This window comes from Catharus ustulatus, unplaced genomic scaffold, assembly GCF_009819885.2.
Source record: "Catharus ustulatus isolate bCatUst1 unplaced genomic scaffold, bCatUst1.pri.v2 scaffold_98_arrow_ctg1, whole genome shotgun sequence".
NCBI classification, from domain to species: domain Eukaryota; kingdom Metazoa; phylum Chordata; class Aves; order Passeriformes; family Turdidae; genus Catharus; species Catharus ustulatus.
This window is the reverse complement of record NW_024879562.1, coordinates 89,079-114,474: the sequence shown is the minus strand read 5'-3', so window position 1 is coordinate 114,474 and position 25,396 is coordinate 89,079. Positions and strand designations below refer to the sequence as shown.

The 25,396-nt window shown below is 53.4% G+C and overlaps 1 protein-coding gene and 1 non-coding gene across 3 annotated transcripts; both read left to right on the top strand.

Moving 5' to 3' along the window:
* Positions 1-424: 424 nt before the first annotated feature.
* Positions 425-508, top strand: LOC117011599. The gene has a single exon (XR_004421030.1). It is a non-coding gene; the product is annotated as a small nucleolar RNA SNORD45 (small nucleolar RNA).
* A 13,974-nt stretch (positions 509-14,482) lies between these two features.
* Positions 14,483-17,984, top strand: LOC117011597 (olfactory receptor 14J1-like). Of its 2 annotated transcripts, none has more exons than XM_033087013.1 (2): positions 14,483-14,689; positions 15,344-17,984. In XM_033087013.1, the coding sequence occupies exon 2, from the start codon at positions 16,992-16,994 to the stop codon at positions 17,955-17,957; it is 966 nt and encodes a 321-aa protein (XP_032942904.1). In that variant the 5' UTR covers positions 14,483-14,689; positions 15,344-16,991; the 3' UTR covers positions 17,958-17,984. The 2 variants fall into 2 exon arrangements, with proteins under 2 accessions (XP_032942904.1, XP_032942905.1); XM_033087014.1 differs by having other exon boundaries at positions 14,483-15,432; positions 16,425-17,984.
* Positions 17,985-25,396: the final 7,412 nt, after the last annotated feature.

Sequence of the window (25,396 nt, the reverse complement as noted above, 5' to 3'; positions counted from 1 at the left end):
ATCATGCACCATTTCCTCCCAGTCCCTTCTCACCATTCCCTCCTCACTCGTCACTGAGCACCCATTGACCCCAGCCCCATCCAATCAACCACTGACTCTTCCATGGAATTACTGACCAGCATCTGCCATCATCCCCCATCTTCATCATCATCACAATCAACATCATCCATCATTTTGATTCATCCAGTAGCCACCATCATCCATCCATCCATCCATCCATCCATCCATCCATCCATCCATCCATCCATCCGGGCCCGCAGGAAGCGCCGTGCCGGGCCGGGTCTGCCCTGGGCAGTTTTGCTCCGGCACCGTGCCGAGGGCTGCGCTGCCGGGCCCGGCTGCGGCCGCGGGGAGCGGCCCGCGCTGGGAACGGCGGCTCTGGGCCGGGAGCGCCGGGCCGGGCCGGAGGAGGAGGCGCTTGCCGGGCCCGGGATGAGCGCTGGCATGTATTATCTGAGCGGAGCTGATGTCTCTCACCGCTTTAGCTCTAGAATTACTCTGAGGCCGGGCGAGCTCGCCATCCGTCCCTCCGGCAGCGGAGGTTTTGCCCTTGGTGGCATCGAGTCCCCGTGCCGGGCTCGGAGCCGGTTCGGGGAGCGCGGGGCCCGGGCTGGGATCTGCCCCGTTGTCCCGTGGGGCAGGTGCGGTTCTGGGCTGGGCCGTGGGGTTTGTGCCCTGACAGGGCTCTCAGCTGGCCCCATTCCGTGGTTCCGCAGGCGGTGGCCAGGTGCCCGTGGCCACGGTGACTCAGGGTGTCCCTGAAGCCCTGATTGCCGGCAGGGCTGTGCAGGTTCTGAGTGTGCAGCTGGGCTGGTGCAGCTCCGGGTGGGAGTGCGCAGGGGGGACCTGGCACCTCTGCGCAGCCTGGCCCTGACCCTGGGATATTTTGTGCTTCTCGCAGGTCTCTCGTGAAAGCCAGGACATTCCAGCTGGGATTCGTGATCCGGGCACAAGGCCTGATGCTGTCTGGGGCTGGGCTCGGATCTGGCTTCTCCCAGGCTCCTGGGCATTTCCAGGCATTTGGAAAGCCCGGGCATCCCTCCTGCACCCCGTGAGCCAACGGAAGGGGCTTCCCTATAAACCTTGTTCTCAGCTTCCTGGGCAGTTGGGAGTCCACAGCATGCAGCATCAGCCAGGTGTCAAGGAGTTGGGAATGCACACCACAGGGTGTCACCACTCCTGCGGGGAGCTGGGAATACTCAGCACTGGGTGTCACCCAATGTGGGGAGCTGGGAATGTGCAGCACGGGGTGTCAACCGCTCCCAGGTAGCTGCTGTCTGAGTCCCAGGGGCAGAACTGGAGATTGTTCTTGCTCCAGGGACAAGCTGTGCTCACATCCCACTGATCCTGGGAGCTCTTGGATCCACCCTGCACCCCTGGGAAGCTTTCCCCTCTCAGTGAGCCCCACTTAATTTCAGGCGTTTGTGCTTCATGGGTGCTCCACCCGCATCCTCAGGGGCTCTGAGGTGCCCTGGCCTGTGCTGGGGATGCCAGCAAAGCAGAGGGTACTTGGGGAAGGTGCCTCCAGTGAGAAATGGGCACCAGGAGCTTGTGTGGCTGTGCCCAGAAAGCTGGAAGGGCTCTTGGGAAAGGTCTGATGGTACCAAGAGAACAGCAGAACCCTTACAGGGAGGAAACAGCTCAGCCTTTCCCTGGGAAAGCTGGGCTGTGTCAGCAGCGTGGTCCACGTCCTCCCAATTCATGACCCTGGGCCATGATTGGCTGCCCTGGGGGTCCCCACCCCCCAAAAAAAACCCCAGGCAGTTTGGGATAGGGGAGGAGAAGTTCCCTTTATTGATAGTAAATGAGTGGGGTGGGGGTGTTTGGGACACTTGTTGGGTGCCCCATGGACAGGGGGGGCACTTGGGGTGACACCAGATGGCATCAGGTGATTCCCTCAACCTACCCCCCCTAATTCAGACCCTGCCGCACCCCATCAGTGTCACGTTTTGGGGGTTACAGTGGCACGGGGCTGACAGACACATGGGGGTGACAGGAGGTGACAGTGCCAGGGGTGTGGTGGTGACAGTGCCAGGGGTGCAGCGATGACAGTTCCAGGAACGTTATGGTGACAGTGCCAGGGATATGGCAGTGACATCGCCAGGGGTGTGGTGGTGACAGGGCCAGGGGTGCAGTGGTTACAGTGCCAGGGGACATGGCGGTGACAGTGCCAGGGATGTTGTGGTAACAGTGCCAGGGGTGTTCCTGTGAGTGGGGCTGGAGCCAAGGGGTGGGACAAAGTTGAGCTGAGGGCAGAAGATGGGAGATGGGGAGAGAGGGGAACAGAGGGACACAGTGTGCAGGGGGGTGGACAGGGAGGAGATTGAGGTGGCCAAGCCATGGTGGAGGGGACAGCAGAGGGGACATGGAGATGAAAGTGGGGGCAGAGACAAGATAGGACCCAAACGTGGAGTAGGGGACATGGAGAGGACATGGACATGGTGGTGAGATCATAGGGATGGGAATGGTAGCCAGGAGGACATGGTCAAGGTGACGGCAGATAGTGGAGATGGCACAAAGATGGTCAATGTCACCTGAAGATGGTGGTGGGAAGAGGAATCAGATGGTTGAGGTGACCAGGAGATGGTGGGAACAGGGAGGGAGGAGACAGGGTCAAGGACACCTGGAGATCGTGGAGGTGACCAGGCCATGGTGGTGGCACATGTGGAGGGGACAGGGAGGAGGTAGAGGGGATAGAAGATGGAATTGGGGACACAGAGAGGGGCAGTGTAATGTGGAGAGGTGGTGGGGACATGGGGACATGAGGGGGGCTATGGAGATGTTCAAGGTGAACAGGACGTGGTGGTGGGGATATGGAGACAGTCAAGACCAGCTGGAGATTGTCAAAGGGACAGAGGAAGTGAGAGAGAGGGGACAGGGAGGAGCTGGAGGTGACCGTGGACCATGAAGGTGACCATGGAGGTGACCCATGAGCAGAGGGCAGGGTTCAGGTGGGACATGGGCCCATGGGAATGGGGGGATTGGGGATGGGGGAAACAGGGGGCTATGGGGACATGGGGACACGTCCTGCCCCACCGTCCCCCTCCAGGTTGTTCCATGCAATGAACTGGAGGGTTGTTCCAAGGAGGACCATGGGGAACAAGATCTTGAGCACCATCAGCCAAGGTGTCAGCAACAGTGGCATGAGCTTGGGCATCTTCAGGGGGCACTGGGGGACAAAGGGGGGAACCCCTGGGGCGCATCAACCCTCCTTGGCCACCAACCCAACTCCCATGACCACCAAACCAAATGGCCACCACCCTGAGGGTCACCATCTTCATGGCCACCATCCCAATGTCCATGGCCACAGACTTCCCACTCATGGCCACCAGACCCTGTGGCCATCAGCCTTATGGCCACCAACTTCAGAGCTACCAACTTTGATGGCAACCAACCCCTCCATGGCTACCGCCCCTGTGACAGCTGTAGTTGGGCTGGAGCTGCACAAACAATTTGGCCAGAACAGACACCAAACACAAGATCTTTGACCAATTGAATCTGTAAGCACAGGAAGTTCCAAGCCCCAATGAAAGAGGGTGAACATCAATAAACAATGTCATCAAAAAAACCCATCAATGTTGCATTCCTGTCTCCACCATCAGCCACACCCCCCCCAATCCCTGCAGCCAGCAACTCCCTGTGGCCACCAGACCCCATCTCAATGCCTACCAGCCCCATAATGACAACCCTGAAGGCCTGTGACCATCTCTCCATGGCCACCATGTCTGTGGCCACCAAGCCCTATGACCATAATATTGATGGCTACCAGCCCCCCTAAGGCCATCAATATCCCCATGATTGTCATGCTGATGACCACCAGCCCCATGGCCATGTGCTGGTGGTCACCAAGCCCTATGACCATCCCCATGACCCCACCAACCCCATGGCCACCAGCTGTCCTGGTGGCCACCATGCCCTCCTGTGTCCCCCTGCTCCCCTCCGGCAGGAGGGTCATCGATGGAGAGAATAATGAAGAGCAGGGACATGGAGAGGCAGATTGATCCCATCAACCAGATGTTCACTCAGGCTGGGATCCAGGCCAGCAATTGGATCTCTGACAGGCTTTGGGGGATATTGGGACATTGGGGGATCACCATGGGGGAAGAGACTGGGAGGTCATCATGGGAATGGACATGGGGGGACATGGTGGGAACAGAGGATGGATGGAGCCCATCAACCAGATGTTTAGCCAGGGCAGCATCTGGCTTTCTGAGTGGTTGGGAGGGACATTTGGGGCATCAAGGGGTCACCTTGGGAAGGACAGGGGGATGAGGGACACCATGAGGACACAGGAGGACATGTGGGCCAGGAATTGGTTCTCCAAGAGGCTGGGGGGTGCATCAGGGACATCTGGGGGTCACCATGAGGGTGGGACACAAAGTGGGACATGGACAGGGGACAGAAGGTGGGGGAGGAGGGTGGGTCACCATGGGGGAGGACATGGGGGCATCATGGAGGGCAGGGTGGTGATGGTCATGATGGTGGTGGTGACAGTGTTTGCAATGGGCAACTGCTGCTCCTCAGTCACAACAGCAGTGGAGCCTGCCCAGCACCCAGGAGTCCTGCCTGGGTGCCCTCAAGATATCCCCTAAGTGTTCCAGGGCACACGGTGGGGGTGGGGGGTAAGGGAGAGACACCCCTAGAAGCTTCTGGAGTGACTCTGGTCATGCTGGGGGAGGGAGCGGAGATTCACAGGGGTGAACAAGGGGCACAGAACACACAGGGACACGGAACATGGATATGGGAACCCATGTGGACATGGGAATGCACAGTGACATGGAACACACAGGGATACAGTAATACACATGCACACAGAACACAGACATGGGAACACACACATGGACATGAGAACAAGCACACATGCCTACAGAGTTGTTATGCTGAAGGGGTTTATTGATTATTGCAGGGAAATTCCAAGGGTTCCCAGGGGATAAGGGGGATTATCCAGAGATGATCATCTCCTCATGCTGCTGGAGGGGGACAGGACCCAGGTGTCACCACCAGTTGCAGTCCTGAAAGGCAGAGCCCAAATCATGACACCGTTGTCCACTGGGACATGAGAGGGATTTGTCCCCACCCCTCTCTTTGCAGAGACCTGCAGCAGGAGAAGGGATTTGGAGCCCTGGGAACACCTGGGGCAGGACTTGGCTCCTGAGATCCATGCCATTGCCAGAGCCATTCAGACTAGAATATCCCAAAACCTCCCAGAGCCATCACTGCTCTCACAGGGACACTGGGTGTCCAGAGAGGCCCCTGGTGCAAGGAAAGCCTTGGGGACAGCTCTGTCCCCCTAACCCCACCACATGGATCAGTGACAGACCCCGTGTCCCTCTGACAATCCCAAGCTCTGCCCACACCAGAAGGCTCAGGAATCTGCCCTGACCCCAGAGGTCCTTTTGTGGGGCTGGAGGAATTTTCTACCTGAGGATGGGACTAAGGAAATGGGACATGTGGTGGGCTGAGTGGGAAAAGTGCTTTGGTACGGCACAGGGGCTCTTTGGGGATGTTTAGGGGAGGAACACTAGGTGGGACAAGAGAGAGCTGCAGGTCCTTGGGAGAGGAACAAGCATCGGTAAATTCCAGGCACAAAGGCCTAAAAAAGGCCTCCTTTGTGCCTAGCAGTGGCTGCATGGTAATCGCCAGGCCTGTGGGACAAGGGGCAGCCATGCCCACCGGGCCTTTGTGACCCACAGTGACATCGTGCCCAGAGGACACTGTGATGCAGGTCCGCATGGTGACAGTGGGGGCTGCCAATCCCTGCAGTGCTCTCTCCCAGGAGAGCAGCTCTCTGAGGAGGCAGCAGCTTCTCAGGAGGCAGCAGCTCCCCTGGGTGATTGTGGTCAGCGTTCATCAGAGCACTCCCACAATGTCACCAGCCCCGTGAGGGGCAGCCACTGCTGGACCAGCAGCGACAGGTGAGGGACAGGGATGGAGGTACAGGCTGCAGTGGGAGCTGGGGGAAGCCCTGGGGCAGAGACAGCCAGGCCTGGCACCAAGCTTTAATCCATGGAGGGCCTGGCGCTGCCGTGGCCCAGGGACAGCAACAGCCCAGAGGCAGCCAGCACAGCTGGCAACCCAGCCCTGCCTGGCTGCCCCTGGCCAGCACCTGCCTCGGGGCCAGGTCCAGCACATGAGGGACACCGTGCTGATGCAGCCACCTCCATGCCACACCTCCTCCTGCTTCCCACAGGTGACCCCCAGGCATCCACAGGTGCACCACAGGTCACCTGGACGACCATCACGCCCCTCCCTGGGGACAGGCCGACTCTGTGGCCCAGAGCCATCCGCTCACGGAGCCCCACCAGATCCCACACACGGAGGGGCAGCCAGGATGGCGGGCACTCCCTGCCCCACGGCACTGTCACACAGCCACGGAGTTTGTCAGTGTCAGACTTGCCGGCTTTTCACGGCCCAGTGTTGGCACTGACACCTCCACGCCAGCTCGGATGTCAAACATCAAGAGCATCCTCTGACAGTGTCAAGCTGCCCACTCTGCCAGTAGCAGCACAAGCCTGTGGATCCTTTCCCAGGGACACAGCACGTGCTGTGGGAGCAGCCTCTGGCAGTGTCAAGCTCCCCTCTCTGCCAGCAGCAGCAGCAGCAGCAGAAGCCTCTGGATCCTCTCCCAGAGGCACAGCACCTGCTGTGGGCTCCATGGCCAGGGGCCAGCGAGAGCTGGTGCCACCTTCCCCATGGAGCACTCTGCGGGCACAGCCCAGGGAACCCCTTCCCTGGAGAGCACAACCAAAGGGCTCCGGTACAGCTCAGTGGTAAGGCAGGACCAGTACCTGCCATCCTCGCAACCCACATGCAGCGCGCCGCTCCGGACTGGGACTCTGCCAGCATGGAAGTGTCTGTGGTCCTCCCAGATAGAGCAGCTGGTCGAGGGGCACGAAGGGCATGGTGGCAGCATCTGCAGAGGCCTTCTTGCAGGATTCAGCAACTGCCTCATGCAAGACAGGTCCACATACACCCAGGAGCAGTCAAGTGTCCTCCAAGAGGTGGATGCAGGCTGTCAGGAGCAGCCCAGTGTTTCCATCTCAAGCAAAGGCTCCACAGTAGAGGCAGGAGAGTGGTCTGAGCTCCTGTCCCCTGAGCAGCTGGCAGAGCAGAACATTGTCTCTGATGTCTGGCAGGCCTGGGACACTTCTCAAAAGGAGCCAGAAGAAAAGCAGGAGAAGGAAGAGCTGCCAGAAAGAGAGGCTGCAGGAGAGCAGGACAGTGACCCAGAGAGCTTGTCGCTTTCCCTGTTGAATGAGAACAAGGTAGTGGCAGCAGTGTCTGCCCAGGTTGGAGATGCCAGGGACTAGGGGAACAGCAGGCTCTTCCTCACATCAGAGGCTGATTCTGTTAGGTCTCATGGTGTCACCAATGGCTTATGTGTGCCTTGAGGTCCAATGGTGTCACATGATATCTTCCTTCTATCAGGCCCAATGGTGTCACAATGACCACATGGTTGTGTTAGCCCCCATGGTGTCACAATGGTGCCTCGGTTCTGTCAGGACCCATGGTTCCCCAAAGGCCCGTTGATTCTTTTAGATTTCGTGGCATCACAATATTTCCTAAGTTCTTTCTGGCAACAGGATTTAAAATCGACCATGAAGCCCCATGGTGTCACAACGGCCACCTGGTTCTGTTAGGCCCCCATTATGTCACAATTGTCCCTTGGTTCCATGAGGCCCCATGGTGTCAAAATGGACTCTTGGTCCATAATGCATATTGATACAACAACAGCCCTTTTTATTGATTAGGCCCCATGATGTCACAATGGGCCCTTGGTTCTGTGAGATACCATAGTGTCACAATGGACCCATGGTTGTGTTTGGCCCCATGGTGTCACCACGACCCCTTTGTTCCTTTAGGCCTCCTGGTGCTACAATGGTCCATTTATGACAGGAAGCCCCATTGTGTCAAAATGGACCCTTGGGTCCACAAGACCCTTAGGTGACACAACAGCCCCTTTTTTGTGTTTGGTCCAATGGTGTCACAATGGTCCCGTGTTTCTATTAGGTCCCATGGTGTCACAATGGCCCCTAGGTTTTAGGAAGCCCCATGGCGTCACAATGGACCCTTGGTTCCATGAGATCCTATGATGCCACAATAGGTCCTTGTTTCTGATAGGCCCCATAGTGTCACAATGAAGCCTGGTTTCTCTTAGTCCCCAAGGTGCAATAATTGACATTTGGTTCTGTTAGGCCCCATTGTGTCACAGTGGACCCTTGGTGCCCTCAGGCCGCAAGGTGTCACAATGGCCTCTTGCTTCTCTTAGGACCCATGGTGTCACAGTGTCCCATTTGTTCCGTTGGGCCCCATGTTGCCACAATGGTCCTTTAGTGGTGTTAGAGTCCACAATATCACAATGACCCCTTGGTTCTATGGGTTCCATGGTATCACAATGGCCTCTTGTTTCCATGAGGCACCCTGGTGTCACAATGGCCCTTTGGTTCTGTTAGGACCCATGGTGTCACAATGGCCTGGTGTTGCCTTGAGGACTCATGGTGTCATAAAGGCCCCTTGGTTCCAAGAGGCCCCCTGGTGTCACAATGGCCTCTTGGATCCAGTAGGCTGCATGGTGTACACATGGACGTTATGGAGCAATGATGCCTCATGGTTTCACAATGGCCCCTTGGTTCTATGGGGCCCTGTGGTGCCACAATGAACCCTTTGTTCTCAGAGTTCCCATGTTGTCTCAATGGGCCCTAGGTTCTGTTAGGCCACATTGTTTAACAATGGACCCTTGGTTTTGTTAGGCTCCATGGTTTCACAATGGACCCTTAGCTCAGTTGGGGCTCATGGTTTCACAATGTCCGCTTCTTTCCATGTTGACACAATGGCCCCTTGATTTTATGAGGCCCCATGTTTTCACAATGAACCCTTGGTTCTAAGAGACTTAATGATGTGAAAAGGGCCCCTTTGGTTCCCTGAGGCCCCGTAGTATTACAATGGCCCCTTGGTTCCATGAGGCCCCAGGGTGTCACAATGGCCCCTTGGTTCTGCTAGGCCCCATGGTTTCACAATGTCCTCTTGGTTCCATTAGGAACCACAGTGTCACAATGTACCCTCTGTGCCCTGAGGCTCCATGGTATCAAAATGTCCCCAGAGTTCCACATGTCCCCATGTTGTCACCATGCCCCATTGGTGCTCTGAGGTCCTGTGGTGTCACTGTGGTCCTTTAGTTCTTTTCTTCCCCATCACGTCTCAATGGTCCCTTGGGTATGATGGGTCCCATGGTGTTACTATTTCCTCTTTATTTCATAAGGCTCAATGGTTTCAGAATGTCCCCTTGGTTCTGTTAGGACCTATGGTGTCACAAAGGTTCGTTAGTGCCTGTAGGCCCCATGGTGTCACAGTGGAGCCTTGGTTCCATGTGTCCCCCTGGTGTCACAATTGTCCCCTTGGTGCACTGAGGACCCATGGTGTCACAAGGACCCCTTGGTTCTCTTGGGCTCCATGGTTTCACAGTGGTCCCGTGCTGCTCTGAGTCCCATCACATCACAATGGCCCCTTTGTTCCATTTGGGCTCATGGTGTCACAGTGGCACATTGGTTCCTTAGGGCCCCATGGTATTCACGATGGCCTCTTGGTTCTGTTAGTCCACATGGTGCTACAATCATCCCCTCAATTCATAAGGCAGCATGGTGTCACAATGGAACCCTGGTTCACTTAGATGCCATGGTGTCCCCATGAACCCAAATAAGGTTCAATAAGGACAAATGCTGCCACAGTTGCCCCTTGGTTCTGTGGGGTGCCATGTTGTCACAATGGCCCGTTGGATCTGTTAGACCGCATGGTGTCACAAAGGACCCTTGGTTCTGTTAGGCACCATGGTGTCACAAAGGACCCTCAGTTCTGTGACTCCCCATGGTGTCACGATAGATCTTTGATTCCATGTGGCACCATAGTGTCATAATGGACCCTGGTTTGTTGAGGCCCTATAGTGTCACAAGGGCCTCTTAATTCTCTTAGGCCCCATGGTTTCACAACTGACACTTGATCCCATTGGGCATGATAGTGTCACAATGACCCTGTGGTTCCATGAGGATCTATGGTGTCACAATGGCCTCTTGGTTCTGTTAGGACTCATGGTGTCACAATGGCCCTTTGATTCCATTGGGCACCATGTTGTCACAATGGACCCTTGGTTTTATGAGGCCCCATGGTGTCAGAACAGCCCCTTGCTTCTATTTGGTGACATGGTGTCAAAATGGACCCTTGGTGTGCTCAGGACCCATGGTGTCACAATGGCCGCTTGATTAAATTAGGCACCATAGTGTCACAATCAACCCTTGGTGCAGTTAGGATCCATGGTGTTAGAATAGCTCCTTGGCTCCATTACACCCCATTGTGTCACACTGGTACCTTGTTTCCATGAGAACGCAAGGATTGACAATGGCCCCTTGGTTCTATGAACCCCCTGGTGTCACAGTGACCCATTGCTTCTGTGAGGTCCCATGCTGTCAAATTTGTCACCTGGTTCTGTTAGGCCGTATGGTGTCGCAATGGACACTTGGTTCTTTTAGGTCCCATGGTGTCACAATGGCACCTTGGTTCTCTCAGACCCCATTGTGTCACAATGCCCCCTTGGTTCCTATAGGAGCCTTGTTTCCACAGTGGCCCTTTGGTTCCCTGAGGCCCCATGGTGTCACCATCAATCCTAGATGCCCTAAGGACCAGTGGTATCACAATGGCCCCTTGGCGCCCTGAGGACACATGGTGTCACAATGGGCCCTGATTCCGTTGTCCACAGTGGTGTCACAAAAGACCCTTGGTCCCCTGAGGCTCCATGGCGTCACAATGGCCCCTTTGTTCAGTGAGGCTCTGTGGAGTCATAATTGCTGTTTGGTTCTATGAAGGCCCATGATGTCACGGTGGCCCTTGGTTCCCATGATGCCCCATGGTGCCACAATGGTCCCTTGGTTCCATAAGGCCCCATGGAGTCACAACATGCCTTAGGTTTTTTCAGGCCCCATTGTGTCACAATGGACCCTTGGTTCTGTTAGGCCCTATGCTGTCACAATGGCCCCTTGGTTCCGTTTGGCCCCATGGTGTCCTAGAGGCCCCTTGTTTTTGTTAGGACACATGGTGTCACAATGACCACTTAATTCTATGAGTCCCCATGGTGTAGCAATGGCTCCGTGTTTCCCTGAGGTCCAAAGATGCCACTGTGGCCCATTGGTTCTGTGATGCCCCATGGTGTCCCAATGGCCCCTTGGTTCCATTAGTCCCATGGAGTCACAATGGACCCTTGTTTCTATGGGGCTGCATGGTATCACAACAGCCCCTTGGTTCTGTGAGGCTCCATGGAGTCACAGTGGCCCCTGGGTTCGATGAAGCTCCATGGTGTCACAATAGCACCTTGTTTCTCTGAGGCCCCTTGGTGCCATAATTGCCCATTGGTACTGTTGGGCCCATGGAGTCACAATGGACCCTTGGTTCTGTGAGGCCCCATGGTGTCACTATGGCCTCTTCATTTGATGAGGCCTCATTGTGCCAAAACGGCCCCTTGAGTCTTGGAGGATCCAGAGTGTCACAACGGGCCCCACTAGTCCTGCCCAGTCTGAACCCTTACACTCAGTAAATAGAAATAAAGTCCCTATAGTACACATGAAAGGTATTTTAGGTAAGACTGTTTAGATTAGTCCCACCACGAGCAAAAACAAACCCATCTGTGGGATTGGCTTTGCTCAAAAACCTAGTTACACTTGGTGGGTAATGCAGAAAAATAGAGAAACCCATTGTGTACCACAAAAAAACCTAATCTTAAGTGAAAACAGTGTGTAAAGTGTCATTATGCAGATGGTAATAGAATAAGGGGTGAATAATGTCTTGAGTTACAATACAGAGTGTGATAAAAGGTCTATTCTATTACCATCTGTTGAGAGTGGGGGCGGTGATGCTTATCTCCATAGGAGATGTTCTGCTAATGGGCCATCCATTGAAACCAGGCAGGACGTTGTTCTTTATCTTTTCACAACCCATCCTACCTCCAGTTCAGAAGTTCAGCCTTGTGCAGACCCTTGTCTGTGTCAGGAGCCAAGATGTCCAGGCCCAGTAACAAACCTGTTACCCAAAGTCTGTAGAAACCTTATGACGCATTTCAAAAGCCTTAACACCCATCCCTTCACCCACCTAATGATTTGTAAAGACATGAGCACACATCTTTCCTCTCAGATTGATGTTTCCTCTGCTGGTGACAGTCTTTTAAGCCCAACCCTCAGCCTGACCTCTCTGCTGTTGTGGTTCCATGGACAGAGTTTGTTGTCTCTTCCCCCTTCCATGGGCAGGCTGGTGTTCAGCCATCTCCAGGACAGAAGGGCCCCACCCCACGTCTGTGCCCTGGGAAGACAAAAACCATCACTCCAAACGTCCCCCCTCCTCCTTCTTCCCAGGCACAGGGCCCTGGCAGTGGGGTTTGCTGCTGGGTGACACAGGGAAAAGGAGACCACTGTGACACTGTGGGTACATGAAACCAAACATCCATTGTGACACTACAGAACCTCACAGAACCAAGAGTGCATGGTGACACTGCAAGGCCTCAGGGAACCAAGAGAGTCCAAAGATCTAAAAATGTTCTTGCAGGGTTCTACCTTGGGAAGAGAAATATTTTTGGTGGCAGCTTGGGCTTGGCACACACTAAGGGAAGGTGTCAATTTTCAATTGGAAAATTAGGATTTTTAGACTGCTTCAAAAAATTTAAAAAGGAAAACAAAATCGGTTTTGGCTATGTGCAGCCAGTTCTCCAAGCCAAGCATGTCCCAGATGAAGTGAGGACAGACAGGATGGAGTTCGGGAATGTGGAGCAAGGTTGTCCACACTGGGTCAGACCTAAGGGCACAGCTTCTCTGGCCAGGCCAGACCTCCTGAGGAGAGATCCTGGATCAATATCTATCACAGAATGCTGGAATGACCTCGGCTCTAAAGAGAAACAGTAAAAAAGACACCCTTTAAAAGAGAAATGTGTATTTCTTAGAAGCTCTTTGAAATATTTCTCCATAACTGTAGTAGGAAAACTTCCCATGAGCTGCACCAGAGCCAGAGGGAAATCAAGGCAGAGCCATGGTTTGTCAGGACTTGCTTGATCCCAATGAGCCCCGTGGTGCATTTGGTGCTGAGCCCTTGAACCTCAGGGCCTGAGAGGAGATTGCACAAACCTTTCCAAGAGTCCAAGTCAGAAGAAAAACCCAAAGGGTCTCAAAGCATTAATGGGTCCCACTGAGGTCCATCCCCAACACAGGCTCCTCATGGACTCCTTGGAGAAGTGGAAGCCATGATTGCCCAAAAACTTCTCAGAGACTCAGAGAAGAAGAGAAAAAGGAAAGTAGCATAAAAAAAAATAAGTATCTTGAAGTATTAATGAACTCCACTGAGTGTTGTTACTGACAAATGCTCTCAAGAGACCAATTAAAGCAGATAATTGGAGGCCATGATTGCACAAAGCTCTCAGAGACTCCAAGGCAAAAGCAAAACCCAAAGTCCTTGGAAAAACCTGCAGTCCCTGGGAGCATGAAGGAGCCCCCAGGGCCATTCCTGACCAAGGCTCCCCAGGGACTGGTCCCAGCACATCCCTGAGGCCACTGGGATGTGGGCGGATGCTGAGGGCAGGACAAGGGGTGACAGTGCCCAGCCCTGCTGGGGCTGTGCCAGGAGGCCCCAGTGCCTCAGGACAAGGTGTCTCCTCAGAGCCCTTGGTGGCACAGACCCTGCTGTGCCCCAGGGCACCAAGACTTGGCTTCTCTTTGTCCCCACCTGTCATCTCTGCCTCCAATTTCCTGCTCTAACTGGAACCTGGGGACACTTTCTCAGTTGTGTTCCTCAGTGGGATCCATTAAAACTTTAAGAAACTTTGGAGTTTGATTCTGATGAAGCTCTTGAGAGGTTTCTTCAGCTCCCTCTCAGGGACTGATGTCCAGGGCCTCAGCACAAACCCCAAGAGGGTCATTAAAGTCCTTGTGCTGTGTCTGTGCTGCTGAGCTGGGCTGGGCTCCTGGCACAGAGGCAGCTCCTGGCAAGGACAGCGCAGCAGAGAGACAGCTCTGCCCAGGAGCAGCTCCTGTGCACAGCCCAGCAGGGCTGGGGCACTGCCTGCAGCCACCCTGGGCACAGCACAGAGGCACAGAGGGGTTAAACTCAGCCTGGGCTGGGAGCACAGAGCAGAGCTCACTGAGTACTCACTGGAGCAGAAATCCTCAGTGTTTGAAACCGTCACTGTGTGGCTGTGGGACGATAAGCTGCAGTTCCTGCAGGGAGTCTCCTGAAGCTGGCACATCCCACAGCTTTTAGGACCTTCCAGGAGGACTCTCAGAGCTGCTGCAGTGCAGGGGATGTGGCCCCAGGGCAGGGCAGGGTTTCCCTGCTGCAGCACCCGAGGCACAGCCCAAGGCAGCTCCCTGTTCCAGGCTCTGCTGCAGGGCTGAGCAGCCGGGGCTGCAGCCAGGGGTGCCCAGGGCTGTCCTGCAGAGCAGGGTCCTGCAGCCCAGGGCGCTGTGCTGGGGCAGGGACTCTGCTGCCTGCCAGGGACAGCTCTCAGCCAGCCCTGGGAGCTGCTCACAGCACTGGGGAGAAGCTGTGGGGGCAAAGACTGACCCTGAGCAGGGCAGGGGCTGCTGCTGAGAGATGCTGGGTGGGGCAGGGCTGCTCCCAGCTCCAGACCAGGCTGGGCACAGCTCTGGAGAACGCTTCCCAGAAGAAGGTAAGCCTGGGATTACTGTAAAGATCAGATGATTTCATGAGAGTGTTTTCAATTTCCTCCTTGGAGAAGTATGGGAAAGTTGGGGTAATGACAATTTTTTTTTTTTTACTTTTTAATGATTTTTATATATTAATAGCTCTGTAAACTACTATTATATAGTTATAAAATTATAATCCTTAATTGACTCTATTAAACTCTTAAGTAACTCTATTAAACTACTATTATATGCCTATATAACCATAATCCTTAATTAACTCTAGGACATTCCCTAACCTTGCTTTTAGATTTTAGAACAATAAGCTGGCCTTCTAAATACATTCCTGAAATACTGTATAGTCTTATTATCAAGGGGAGAACCTACAAGAATAACATTTTTTTTTAACCAATATGTGAGCAATCATAAAAAATTTGGGACAAAGAAACCCTTGGACCTACTCCACTGTTTTTACCCAGGAGTGTGTAACAGGGAAAACCAAATCTCTTATTGGATGTTCCTGTTAAATATCCTAATTAATCAACCTTAATAAATTGCTGGAATCTGGGGCCGGGTGTGCCCCATCCCCACTGGGACACCTGGAAGCTTCCAATAAAGGTCTGGTTTTTACTTTATTGTTCTAACACTGTTTAAAAGGTTTTTTTCTCTTTTGATTATAGACCACAGGGGGATGAGAGAAGCAGAACAGGAACTGTATCCCAGAATCACAGAACATTCTGAGTTGAAAGGGACACACAGGATCATCAAAGTAATGTTTGAACATTTACATAGACTCCAGATCTGTAACTTTGGCTGGTCAGTCTCTCTGCTGGGAGCCTCCCAAAGGGCCTTCAGCCACTCCTCAGCCCTGGGCAGCAGCAGCATCACCTTGGCAGGGCCAGCAGGGCTCTCCTGAGCTGCCCTTGCCCACCTGCAGACAGACCCTGCCCCAGGCAGGGCCCTGCAGTCAGGCAGGTTTCTGTAGGGCTGGGTGAGTGCACAGAGGGTGGGCTGGGCTCTGTGAGCCTGGCAGGGACAGGGCAGCTCTCAGGAGGGAATGTCCAGGCCCAGGGAGATTCTCGGGGAAGGAGAGGGGGCTGAACAGAGCAGTGCTGGGGGCAGGAGGGCACTGTTGGTGTGTGGGAGGTGCCGTGCACAGCTGGGTACGGGAACACTGCCCTGAGTGCCCGGCTGTCTCTGCCCTGCCCTCCCAGGCACAGCACCACAACATCTTCTCTTGTTTCTGCACTCCTCTGATGTTGTCATTGTTATCTGGTGCTCTCAGGGAGGCTCTGGGGTTTGCAGCAGCTGAGTCAGGCACTGCCCTTGGGATTCCTGCCAGGCAGGGGTGTCCATGGGAATGGGGTGTCCAAGCTTCCCTGGGACCTGTGGGGGTGTGGGCAAAGCAGTCCGTGGGAGAGGGGAATGAGCTGAGCCCCCTCCCTGAGATCCCATCATGGGCACACCCAGGGGTCTCCTTGCTGTGCCCTTTCCAGCTCTGAGCTGCCCTTCTGGGTGCAAATCTGTGCCAGAGTCTGTCGGAATTCCCTGAATGTCTCACAGGGAAGTGCAGAGATGCCACAGCTGAGGAAATGCTGTTGGGTTTGCCAAGGGAGCCCTGAGTGTCCTTGGGAGAAGGGGGTGCTGAGACCTTGCTCAGAGAGCTTTAGAGAGGGTGAGACATTCAGGGATCCCTCTGCTCTGGACAGGGTCTGGTTTATCCCAGGGTGACACAGGAGTGTGATTGTGCTCTGATTCCAGCCAAAGGTGCAAAGCCAGAGCAGTTGGGAACAAGCCCATGAAGCCCCTCATGTTGCCCTATGCCCTAAGCCTCAGGAAATCCTTTGCCTCTCACATCTCTCAGTGGCAAAATCTGAGTGCAACAGAAATTTTGGTGATTTCCGACTGCAGAGAACCAGAAACTATGTGTCAGTAGGAAGATAATTCCTTGCATCTCTACCCTGCTTTCCATGTCCTGTAGACCTGGGAGTGCAGATGGTAACAAGCCTTTCTGCATAAGGAATGCTTCCACCGACAAATCCTGAATATCCTGCCTTGTCCCTCTGCCACAAAGCCACAAGCCCAGGGCTGCAGGGCAGGGATGGCTCCTCAAGAACCCCCTCACACAGGCCTGGCTACTCCTGGCACACTCAGAAAGCACAGCTGGAGATCAGTCAGGGACCTGGGTGAAGGTTTCCCAGAAACAAGGGTGGGTGAGTCACAGCAGGACAGTCTACAGGGAATGGCCCAGGTTTGGCTCAAAGCAGCCTCTGCTGACTTGTCACTGTCCTTTATCCATGAACAGATCCCTATGGCCAGAGACAACAAATGTCCAACAGCAGCTCCATCAGCCACTTCCTCCTGCTGGCACTGGCAGACACGCGGCAGCTGCAGCTCCTGCACTTCTGCCTCTTCCTGGCCATCTCCCTGGCTGCCCTCCTGGGCAACGGCCTCATCATCAGCGCCGTAGCCTGCGGCCACCACCTGCACACCCCCATGTTCTTCTTCCTGCTCAACCTGGCCCTCACTGACCTGGGCTCCATCTGCACCACTGTCCCTAAAGCCATGCACAATTCCCTCTGGGACACCAGGAACATCTCCTATAAAGGATGTGCTGCACAGGTGTTTTTCTTTGCCTTTTTCATTGCATCAGAATTTGCCTTTCTCACGGTCATGTGCTACGACCGCTACGTGTCCATCTGCAAACCCCTGCACTACGGGACCCTCCTGGGCAGCAGAGCTTGTGCCCACATGGCAGCAGCTGCCTGGGCCAGTGGCTTTCTCCATGCTCTACTGCACACAGCCAATACATTTTCCCTGTCCCTGTGCCAGGGCAATGCCCTGGGGGGGTTCTTCTGTGAAATCCCCCAGATCATCAAGCTCTCCTGCTACAAATCTTATCTCAGGGAACTTGGACTTCTTGCTGTTAGTGTTTTTCTGTTCTTTTTTTCCTTTGTGTTCATGGTTTTCTCCTATGTGCAGATCTTCAGGGTTGTGCTGAGGATCCCCTCTGAGCAGGGACGACACAAAGCCTTTTCCACCTGCCTCCCTCACCTGACTGTGGTCACTCTGTTTATCAGCACTGCCACATTTGCTTATGTAAAGCCCCCCTCCATCTCTACCCCATCTCTGGATCTGTCACTGTCACTTCTGTATTCAGTGGTGCCTCCATCCCTGAACCCCCTCATCTACAGCCTGAGGAACCAGGAGCTCAAGGCTGCCCTGAGGAAAATGATGACAGTATCTTTAGGAGAAATAAACATTCTTTTCTGCTGCAGAGCCTTCAGAATCTAACTCTTTAAAATCTCAGATTTTTTCTCCTGTTTGTCCTTTTTTTCATTGGTACTGTGTCGTCTTCTTTTTCTGTATCCGTATTGTGTTTAAAAAATATATTCTATTAGAAACCACAACATAGTCTTAGCATTCCTACATTAATATCTACCTTTTTTGTGAAAGACAAAAATATTAATGAGGTCTATTCTCTGTACATTTAAATAAAAACAAGGACCTGCCCTGTCCTGTGTGTCCAGGACCCTTCCTCATCCATTCTCTGTCTCTGCAGGGCAGTGCCTGTGAGCAGATGTGGAGGGAAGAGACTCCCAGCACAGCAGCACAGCCAGGGACAATGGCCCTGGCTCTTCCCACATCTGCTCTTCCCAACTCCACCCTCCCCTTCCCAGCCTTTCTGTGGCTGCAGGGCCGCAGTGCTCTGGCAGCTTGGTCACTGTCCTGCTGCGTGTCCGTGCTGTGACCACAGGCAGGGACAGGCCATGGGCACTGCTGGGACACAGCTGGGCTCCAGCACAGCAGCTCCATCAGCAAAGGGATCTCCTGAGGGCAGGGCAGGAAGGCTTTGCTCTCCTCCAGAGCTGCTGTGAGCAGTGTGCTCCAGGAATGGCCTGGCAAAGCAAAGCCCAGTGCCTGGGGCAGAGGGGCAGTGTGCAGGGGGCACACAGCAGTGTCCTGGCACAGCCAGAGCTCCTGGCATGGACCTGAGGGAGCAGCAGAGCCTGCCCTGGGCTGTGTCTCTGTTCTGGGCACTGCCTGCCAAGGTGCCCCAGGGCAATTGTCCCACACCAGCCCCTGCATCCACCATGGCCAGCACTGGCCTCTCCCCCAGCTGCAGGAGGGTGTTTGTCCCTGCATGGAGGGACACCAAGTGACCAGGCCAGCAGTCTGTGTTTGCTCTCTGCTGAGATTTCAGCAGTGCATTGTGTGTGTGGGGGGGAGATGAATCTGAGTGAGCACCAACACCATCATCAGCACTTGGGGCTGGAAGAGTTCTAGGGGCACAAACAGTGCCTTGAGGCCACTTCACTCTGGGAAACCACCTGAATTCATTACTGGGCTGTGGGTAGGACTGCATAGAGAGAAACATCTCAGGCAGGGAGGTTCTAGGAAAAATACTGCTCAGGGCAGCCATGATCTGCACAGAGAGACCATTGGAGTGCTGGATCTGTGGGGAGAAATCAGAACTGTCTCCCTTCTGAACCACCTCAGGACCTGGATATGGCTGTGCTGTGTTCTGGGCACTGACCTGGAACTGAGGGATGTGGAAAAGGCCTTTGGTGTCAGGGATGTTGACAAGGCTTGGCAGTGTCACTGTGAGACCTCTCTCAAAGCCCTTGGAAAGGCCAGAGATATTCCAGAGGGTCCTGGGCACTTGGGAAGTGCAGACATGGAACCAGTCTGCAAACAGGGCAGGGAGGGGCACTGGGAGAGTCACACACTGCTCAGGCTCAGCAGGGAAGGGCAGGTGGCAAATCCTCCTGCAGCCATTCCAGGCACTGGCAGCACAAGGCAGGAATTGCAGAACCGTCGTGGGAGGGAAAACAAGGGGATGTTGTGTGCCCAGACTTTAGCCAGGCCTGGGACATGCTCTGCTGTGCTCTCCTCAGAGCCAGACTGGAGAGAGCTGGGCTCCAGGAGTGGAACATGGGGTGGGTGGGAATTTGGCTGAACAATCAGGGTCAAATGTCATCCATGCACAGAGACCTCTTGGCAGCCACTCCCTGGTGCCATCCCCCAGTGACCAGCCCTTGAGCACCACTGGGGAACATTTCTATGATCTCTACAATGGCATTAAATGCACTTTCAGTTCCTTTGTGGATGCTGCCAAGTTGCAGGGAGTCTGTGACTAAACTCATCTAGTTAATGGTGACTGCAGAACATAATTAGTCAAGATGACTGACCAGGATAAATTTGTCTTGCCATCAGATCCCAACCAAGCCACAAGAGAGAAAAGGAAGAAAAAACTAATGCATCAGATGAAAGGCTTTTCAATATGGAAAAAAATCAAAACCAACAAAAAACCCCAAACATAAGGAAAAAAAACAAAGCAAGACCCACCTGCAAGAACAAAAATACTCCCAGAAGCTGATCACAACTACCAAAGGCCACAAAGAGAAGAAAAGCAAATCCACAGGAAATCTCCTAGCAGTGGAAAATATTTAACCACGTAGTGACTGGAAGAGATTTTGTATGTGTCTGTGCTGTTCTGAAAGAAAAATGTTTTTAAAAAGATAAAAATAAATTAATCAGTCCTCTATGCCCCTTTGCCCCTCTGCTTCTCTCAGTTTATTGCTGACCATGGTGTGACATGGAATGGAACATCCCGTGGGTCAGTCCAGCCCAGCTGTCCCATCCCTGTTCCACCAGGAACTCTTGCCCACCCCAAGCCCATGGGTTGGAGAGGGTTGCAGACACAGCTCATGTGGGGCGAGCACTGTGACAAGGACAGGAAAACAGAACAACATTCACTCTTATCAAGGACAGTAGAACAGAACAGCACAGCCTTGGAGAATGGAAAAAGAATGTAACTCCAGCAAATAGAAGTCACACAAAATGCAAGCATGATGCTAGATCAGCTCTACAAGGCTGACAAAGCAGAAGTTATGCAAAACAATAATATTGCCCTTACTCAAAAGTGGAAGTTGAAGAACAGCCTGCTAAAAGGACACTGGATGTTTAAGACAAACCACAAAGAACCATATTAGGACTTGTGATAAGGGTTGCAACTATGTCAAATATAGTCAAAGGAAGTGGGGATAGTTAACAAATCACATAATCAGTGAGTCTGATAAAAACACTAATCATTCAATGCTCAGTGCACTCAAACGGAGGAAGCATTGCCCAAGTGACCACCATGCCATAATAAAAATACCTGTCCTTCAAATATTCATAACTGTAGTTCAAAACTTTCTGTCCTGTGCGTTTCAGTATCAGTGGTGTCCTTTACTCCATTATGCTCCTTGCACAGTTTCACAATGGCCCCTTGATTCCATGAGGCCCTGCTGTACAACAATGGACCCTTGGTTCCATTAGGGGGACTGGTCAGCAGTTTGTGGTCAGTTGTTTTGATCAGTGGCAATGTGGTCAGTTGGTAATCAGTGGGTGTGGTCAGTGGAGTGTGGGCATTGGTGTATGGACAGTGAGGTGCGGTCAGTGGGTGTGTTCAGTGGGTGTGGTCACTTGGGTGTGGGCAGTGGGATGTGATCAGTGGCTGTGGTCACTTGGGAGGTCTGTGGGGGGTGGTGAGTTGGGTGGTCAGTGGTTGTGGTCTGTAGGGGTGGTGATCAGTTGGTGGGGTCATTGTGTTGTCGGTGAGTTTTGGTCAGTGGCTGTCGTAAGTGGTGTGTGGTCAGTGGGTGTGGTCAGTGGAGCTGGTTAGTGGTGTGTGAGCTGTGAGTGTGGGCAATGAGTACGGTCAGTTGGAAGGTCACAGAGGTGTGGTGAGTGGGTGTGGTGAGTGGGTGTGGTCAGTTTAGTGGTCACTGGGGTATGGACAGCAGTTTTGGTCAAGGGGGGTGTGGTCAGTCAGGTGGTCACTGGGTGTGGTCAGTGGGTGGGTGAGTGGAGGGGCCAGTTGGTGTGGTTAGTGTGGGTGGTCAGTGGCGCATGGTCAGTGGGTGTGGTCAGTGGGTGCAATCAGTGGATGTGTTCATTGGGGTGGTCAGTGGATGTGGTCAATGAGGGGGTGTTAAGTTGGTGTGATCAGTGGGTGTGGTCAGTGGGTGTGGTCAGCTGGGGTACGGACAGTTGAGTGGTCAGTCAGTTTGCTCTGCTGAGTGTCCAATGAGGATGGGTGTTATAAAAGAGTGGGATAGCGGGTCGAGAGTTGGTTGGAGTTGGAGTCTGCTGGCTGTGCTGTGAGGAGGAAAGGGACGTGCAGTTGTGCAAGGGACAAACAAGGTAAGATGCTCTGTGAGGGTCAGACATGGTCAGACAGCCGGGAAAGGGACAGGTTGGGGTTAGCCAGTCATGGAGAAGGAAGAAGGAAATTTGCAGAGAGAAGGAGGGAAGGAGTCAGTGCTGTCTTGAGCAGCCTGTGAGAAAAGGAGTCAGTGCTGTGTGGAGTTGCCTGAGAGAAGTCCACTGAGAGAAGGCACAAAAAGTTTTTAATAAGAGACTGGTGATGGCGCCAGTCGTTTCTGTCTCGACATAATTGAAACATGTAAGTACATGAGGCCCTTCAGTGTCACAGTGGGCCCCTTAGTTACAGGAGGTACCTAGGTGTCAAAATTGTTCCCTTAGATCCATGAGTCCCTGCAGTGTAACAATGGCCCCTTGGTTTAACAAGGCCCACTGTGTCACTGTGGCCTCTGTGTTTCCACGATGACCCAGAGTCATCAATGGACCTTGGTTCTATTTAGCCCCACGGTGTCACAATGGGACCTTGCTTCCCAGGGTCCTGCAGTATCACAATCATCACAGAATCACAGAACCACCCAGGCTGGAAAAAGACCTTTGAGATCATCAAATCCAAATTATGACCCAACACCACCTTGTCATGCAGACCATGGCACTCAGTGCCACATCCAGTCTTTCCTTAAACATTTCCAGGGATGGTGACTCCACCACCTCCCTGGACAGCCCATTCAAATGCCAAATAACCCTTTTTGTGAAGAATATTTCCTTATGTCCAGCCTAAAACTCCCCTGGTGTGGCCTAAGGCTGTGTCCTCTTGTCCTCTCACTGTTCCCTGGGAAAGAAGCCCAACCCCCACCTGGCTGCCCCCTCCTGTCAGGGAGTTGTAGAGAATGATGAGGTCTCCCTCCTCTACCCCAGGATAAACATCCCCAGCTCCCTCAGCTGATCCTCACAGGACTTGTGTTCCAGACCCCTCATCAGCTTTCTGGTGGACACACTCCAGCCCCTCCATGTCCTTTCTAAATTTCGAGGTCCAGAATTGGACACAACATTCGAGGTGCTGCCTCACCAGTTCTGAGCACAGGGGAAGAATCACTGCCCCGTTCCTGCTGGCCGCACCATTCCTGATCCAGGCCAGGTGCCATTGGCCTTCTTGGTCACCTGGGCACGCTGCTGGCTCATGTCCAGCCTGCTGTCCATCAGTGCCCCCAGGTCCCTTTCTGCCTGGCCGCTGTTCAGCCACTCTGTCCCCAGCCTGGAGCACTGCAGGGGTTGTTGTGGCCAAAGTGCAGGACCTGGCACTTGGTGTTGTTAAACCTCACCTTGTTGGATTGGGCCCTGGATCCAGCCTGTCCAGGTCCCTCTGCAGAGCCCTCCTACCCTCCAGCAGATCCACACTCACACCCAGCTTGGTGTCATCTGCACATTTGCTGATGGTGCACTCAATGCCCTCCTCCAGATCATCAATGCAGGTATTGAAATCCACAGTGGCTGGCTCTGATCCCTCAGCCATCCTGTAGGTGCCCTGGGATGGCACTCAAGCTGATCTGTTCCATCACCTTGCTGGGCACCAAGGTCAGGCTGACAGGCCTGGAGTTCCCCAGATCCTCCTTCCAGCCCTTCTTGGGGATGGGCTCACATTGGCACCTCCAGTCCTCTGCAACCTCGCTAGTAAACCAGGACTGATGATAAATGAGGGAGATGAGACTGAGGGGCTTATCCAGCAGCTCTCTCATCCCCCTAGGATGGATCCCATCTGATTCCAGAGACACCTGTGAGCATCTGAGTGGCTCAGCAAGTCCTCAGCTGCTTCCTCCTGGATTACAGGGGGTCTGTTCTGCTCCCTGTCCCCATCTACCAGCTCAGGAGAACACTTGTCCTGAGGACAACCTGTGATAGTGTTGAATACTGAGGCGAGGAAGGGGTTAAATAGCTCAGCCTTTTCCTCATCTTTGGTAACCATGTCCCCCCACATAAGGAATGGAGGTTCTCCTTGTCCCTCCTATTGCCATTAATGTATTGATAAAATAATTTTTTTTTATCCTTCTCACAGGCGGGCAGGTTAATTTTTATTTGAGCTTTCCCTACTCTAATTTTCTTTTTGCATGTCCTAACAATGTCCTCAAGCACTTCCTGAGTTACCTACCCCTTTGTCCACAGGTGATGCACCCTCTTTTTTCCCCTGAGTTCCTGCAAAAGCTTTATGTGCAGCAAGGCCAGACATTTTCCTTGCCGTCTCACAGGGACTGCCTGCTCCTTCTCCACTGAGATTTCTTTCTTGAACTATGTCAATCCTTCCTGGACCCCCTTTGTTTTTAAGGTCTGCTTCCCTTAAAAAAAATCAGTACCTGACTTAGTACTCTCCAAATCTGAATTCTGAACAGGCCAAAGTCTGCCCTCCCTATGTCCAGAGAAGAAGTTTGGTTGATGCCTCTTCTTCTTTCACAGAAGTTGAAAACTTGATTATTTTATGGTCATGGTACCCCAGGCAGCCTCTGACCACCACATCCCCCAACCCTTCTCTGTTTGTGAACTGCAGGAGACAGAGCTTTCCTTGGGAGTGGGAATGTCACCAAAAATTCAGTAAATAAAAAACTCCTAAACACCAATGTAGCATTAGAAAGCAGCATTCTTTATTCAGCTGGATGCTCACGGGGACAGCTCCTCACAAAGCCGTGCATGCTGAGTACAGGAAAGTTTCTGTTTATATTCCGTATTTTGCAAACTTGTTCATAGATTTGTACTGGACTAAACACACATATGATAATCATTTCCCCAAATTCACAACATTTCCATTCCCCTTTACCCATGTGTTCTTCTGTCCTGGGGGTCTCTCTGGGGATCCCTGGTGGTCGTGCACCCCAATGTTCCAGTCAGCCTGGCTGAGTTGGCAGGACACTGAGGCTGCTGAACTTCCAGCTCCCCTTCTTACACAAGGGGCACTGTGTGGTTTCCAGAAGCCAGTGGTTTTGGAGAACAAGCATTGTGTCAGCTCACCTGGGTATGGGCAGTTTATCATCTGGCCACATGAGGTCACAGAGTGGGCTATGACATCACAGAGTGGGCTGTGTGAGGTTCATTGAGCAGCTATGACATCATTGACTATCTCTGTGACATCACAGTGACAGCTGTGACATCACAGCGCAGCGGTCTGACATCATAGAGAAGACAATGACATCACAGAGTAAGCTGTGACATCACAGGGGGCTTTGTGATATCACAGCAGGGCTGTGTGAGGTCACTGGGTTGGTCACTCTGCCCCAGCCCCCCTCACAGTTTCCCCAGACAAGTCCAATGCTGTTCATGCCCAGCAGGGTCCCCTGTCCCCTGGTATCCCCCCAGTTCCACCTGGAGCCACAGCCTCCCCCAAGGATGTTCCACTAAATCAACCCCAGAGCCTGACATGGGAACAAGGGGCCAGGGCTGTGTGACCAGGACATCAAGGACATGGATTATCCAGGTCACTGGGGCCTGGTTTGGGTTCCCCAGGGCAGGAAAGATGTCTGGCAGCTGGAGCAGGGTGAGGGAAGGGCCTCCAAGGTGGGCTGGAGCCCTTGGGCTGTGAGGAGAGGCTGAGGGAGCTG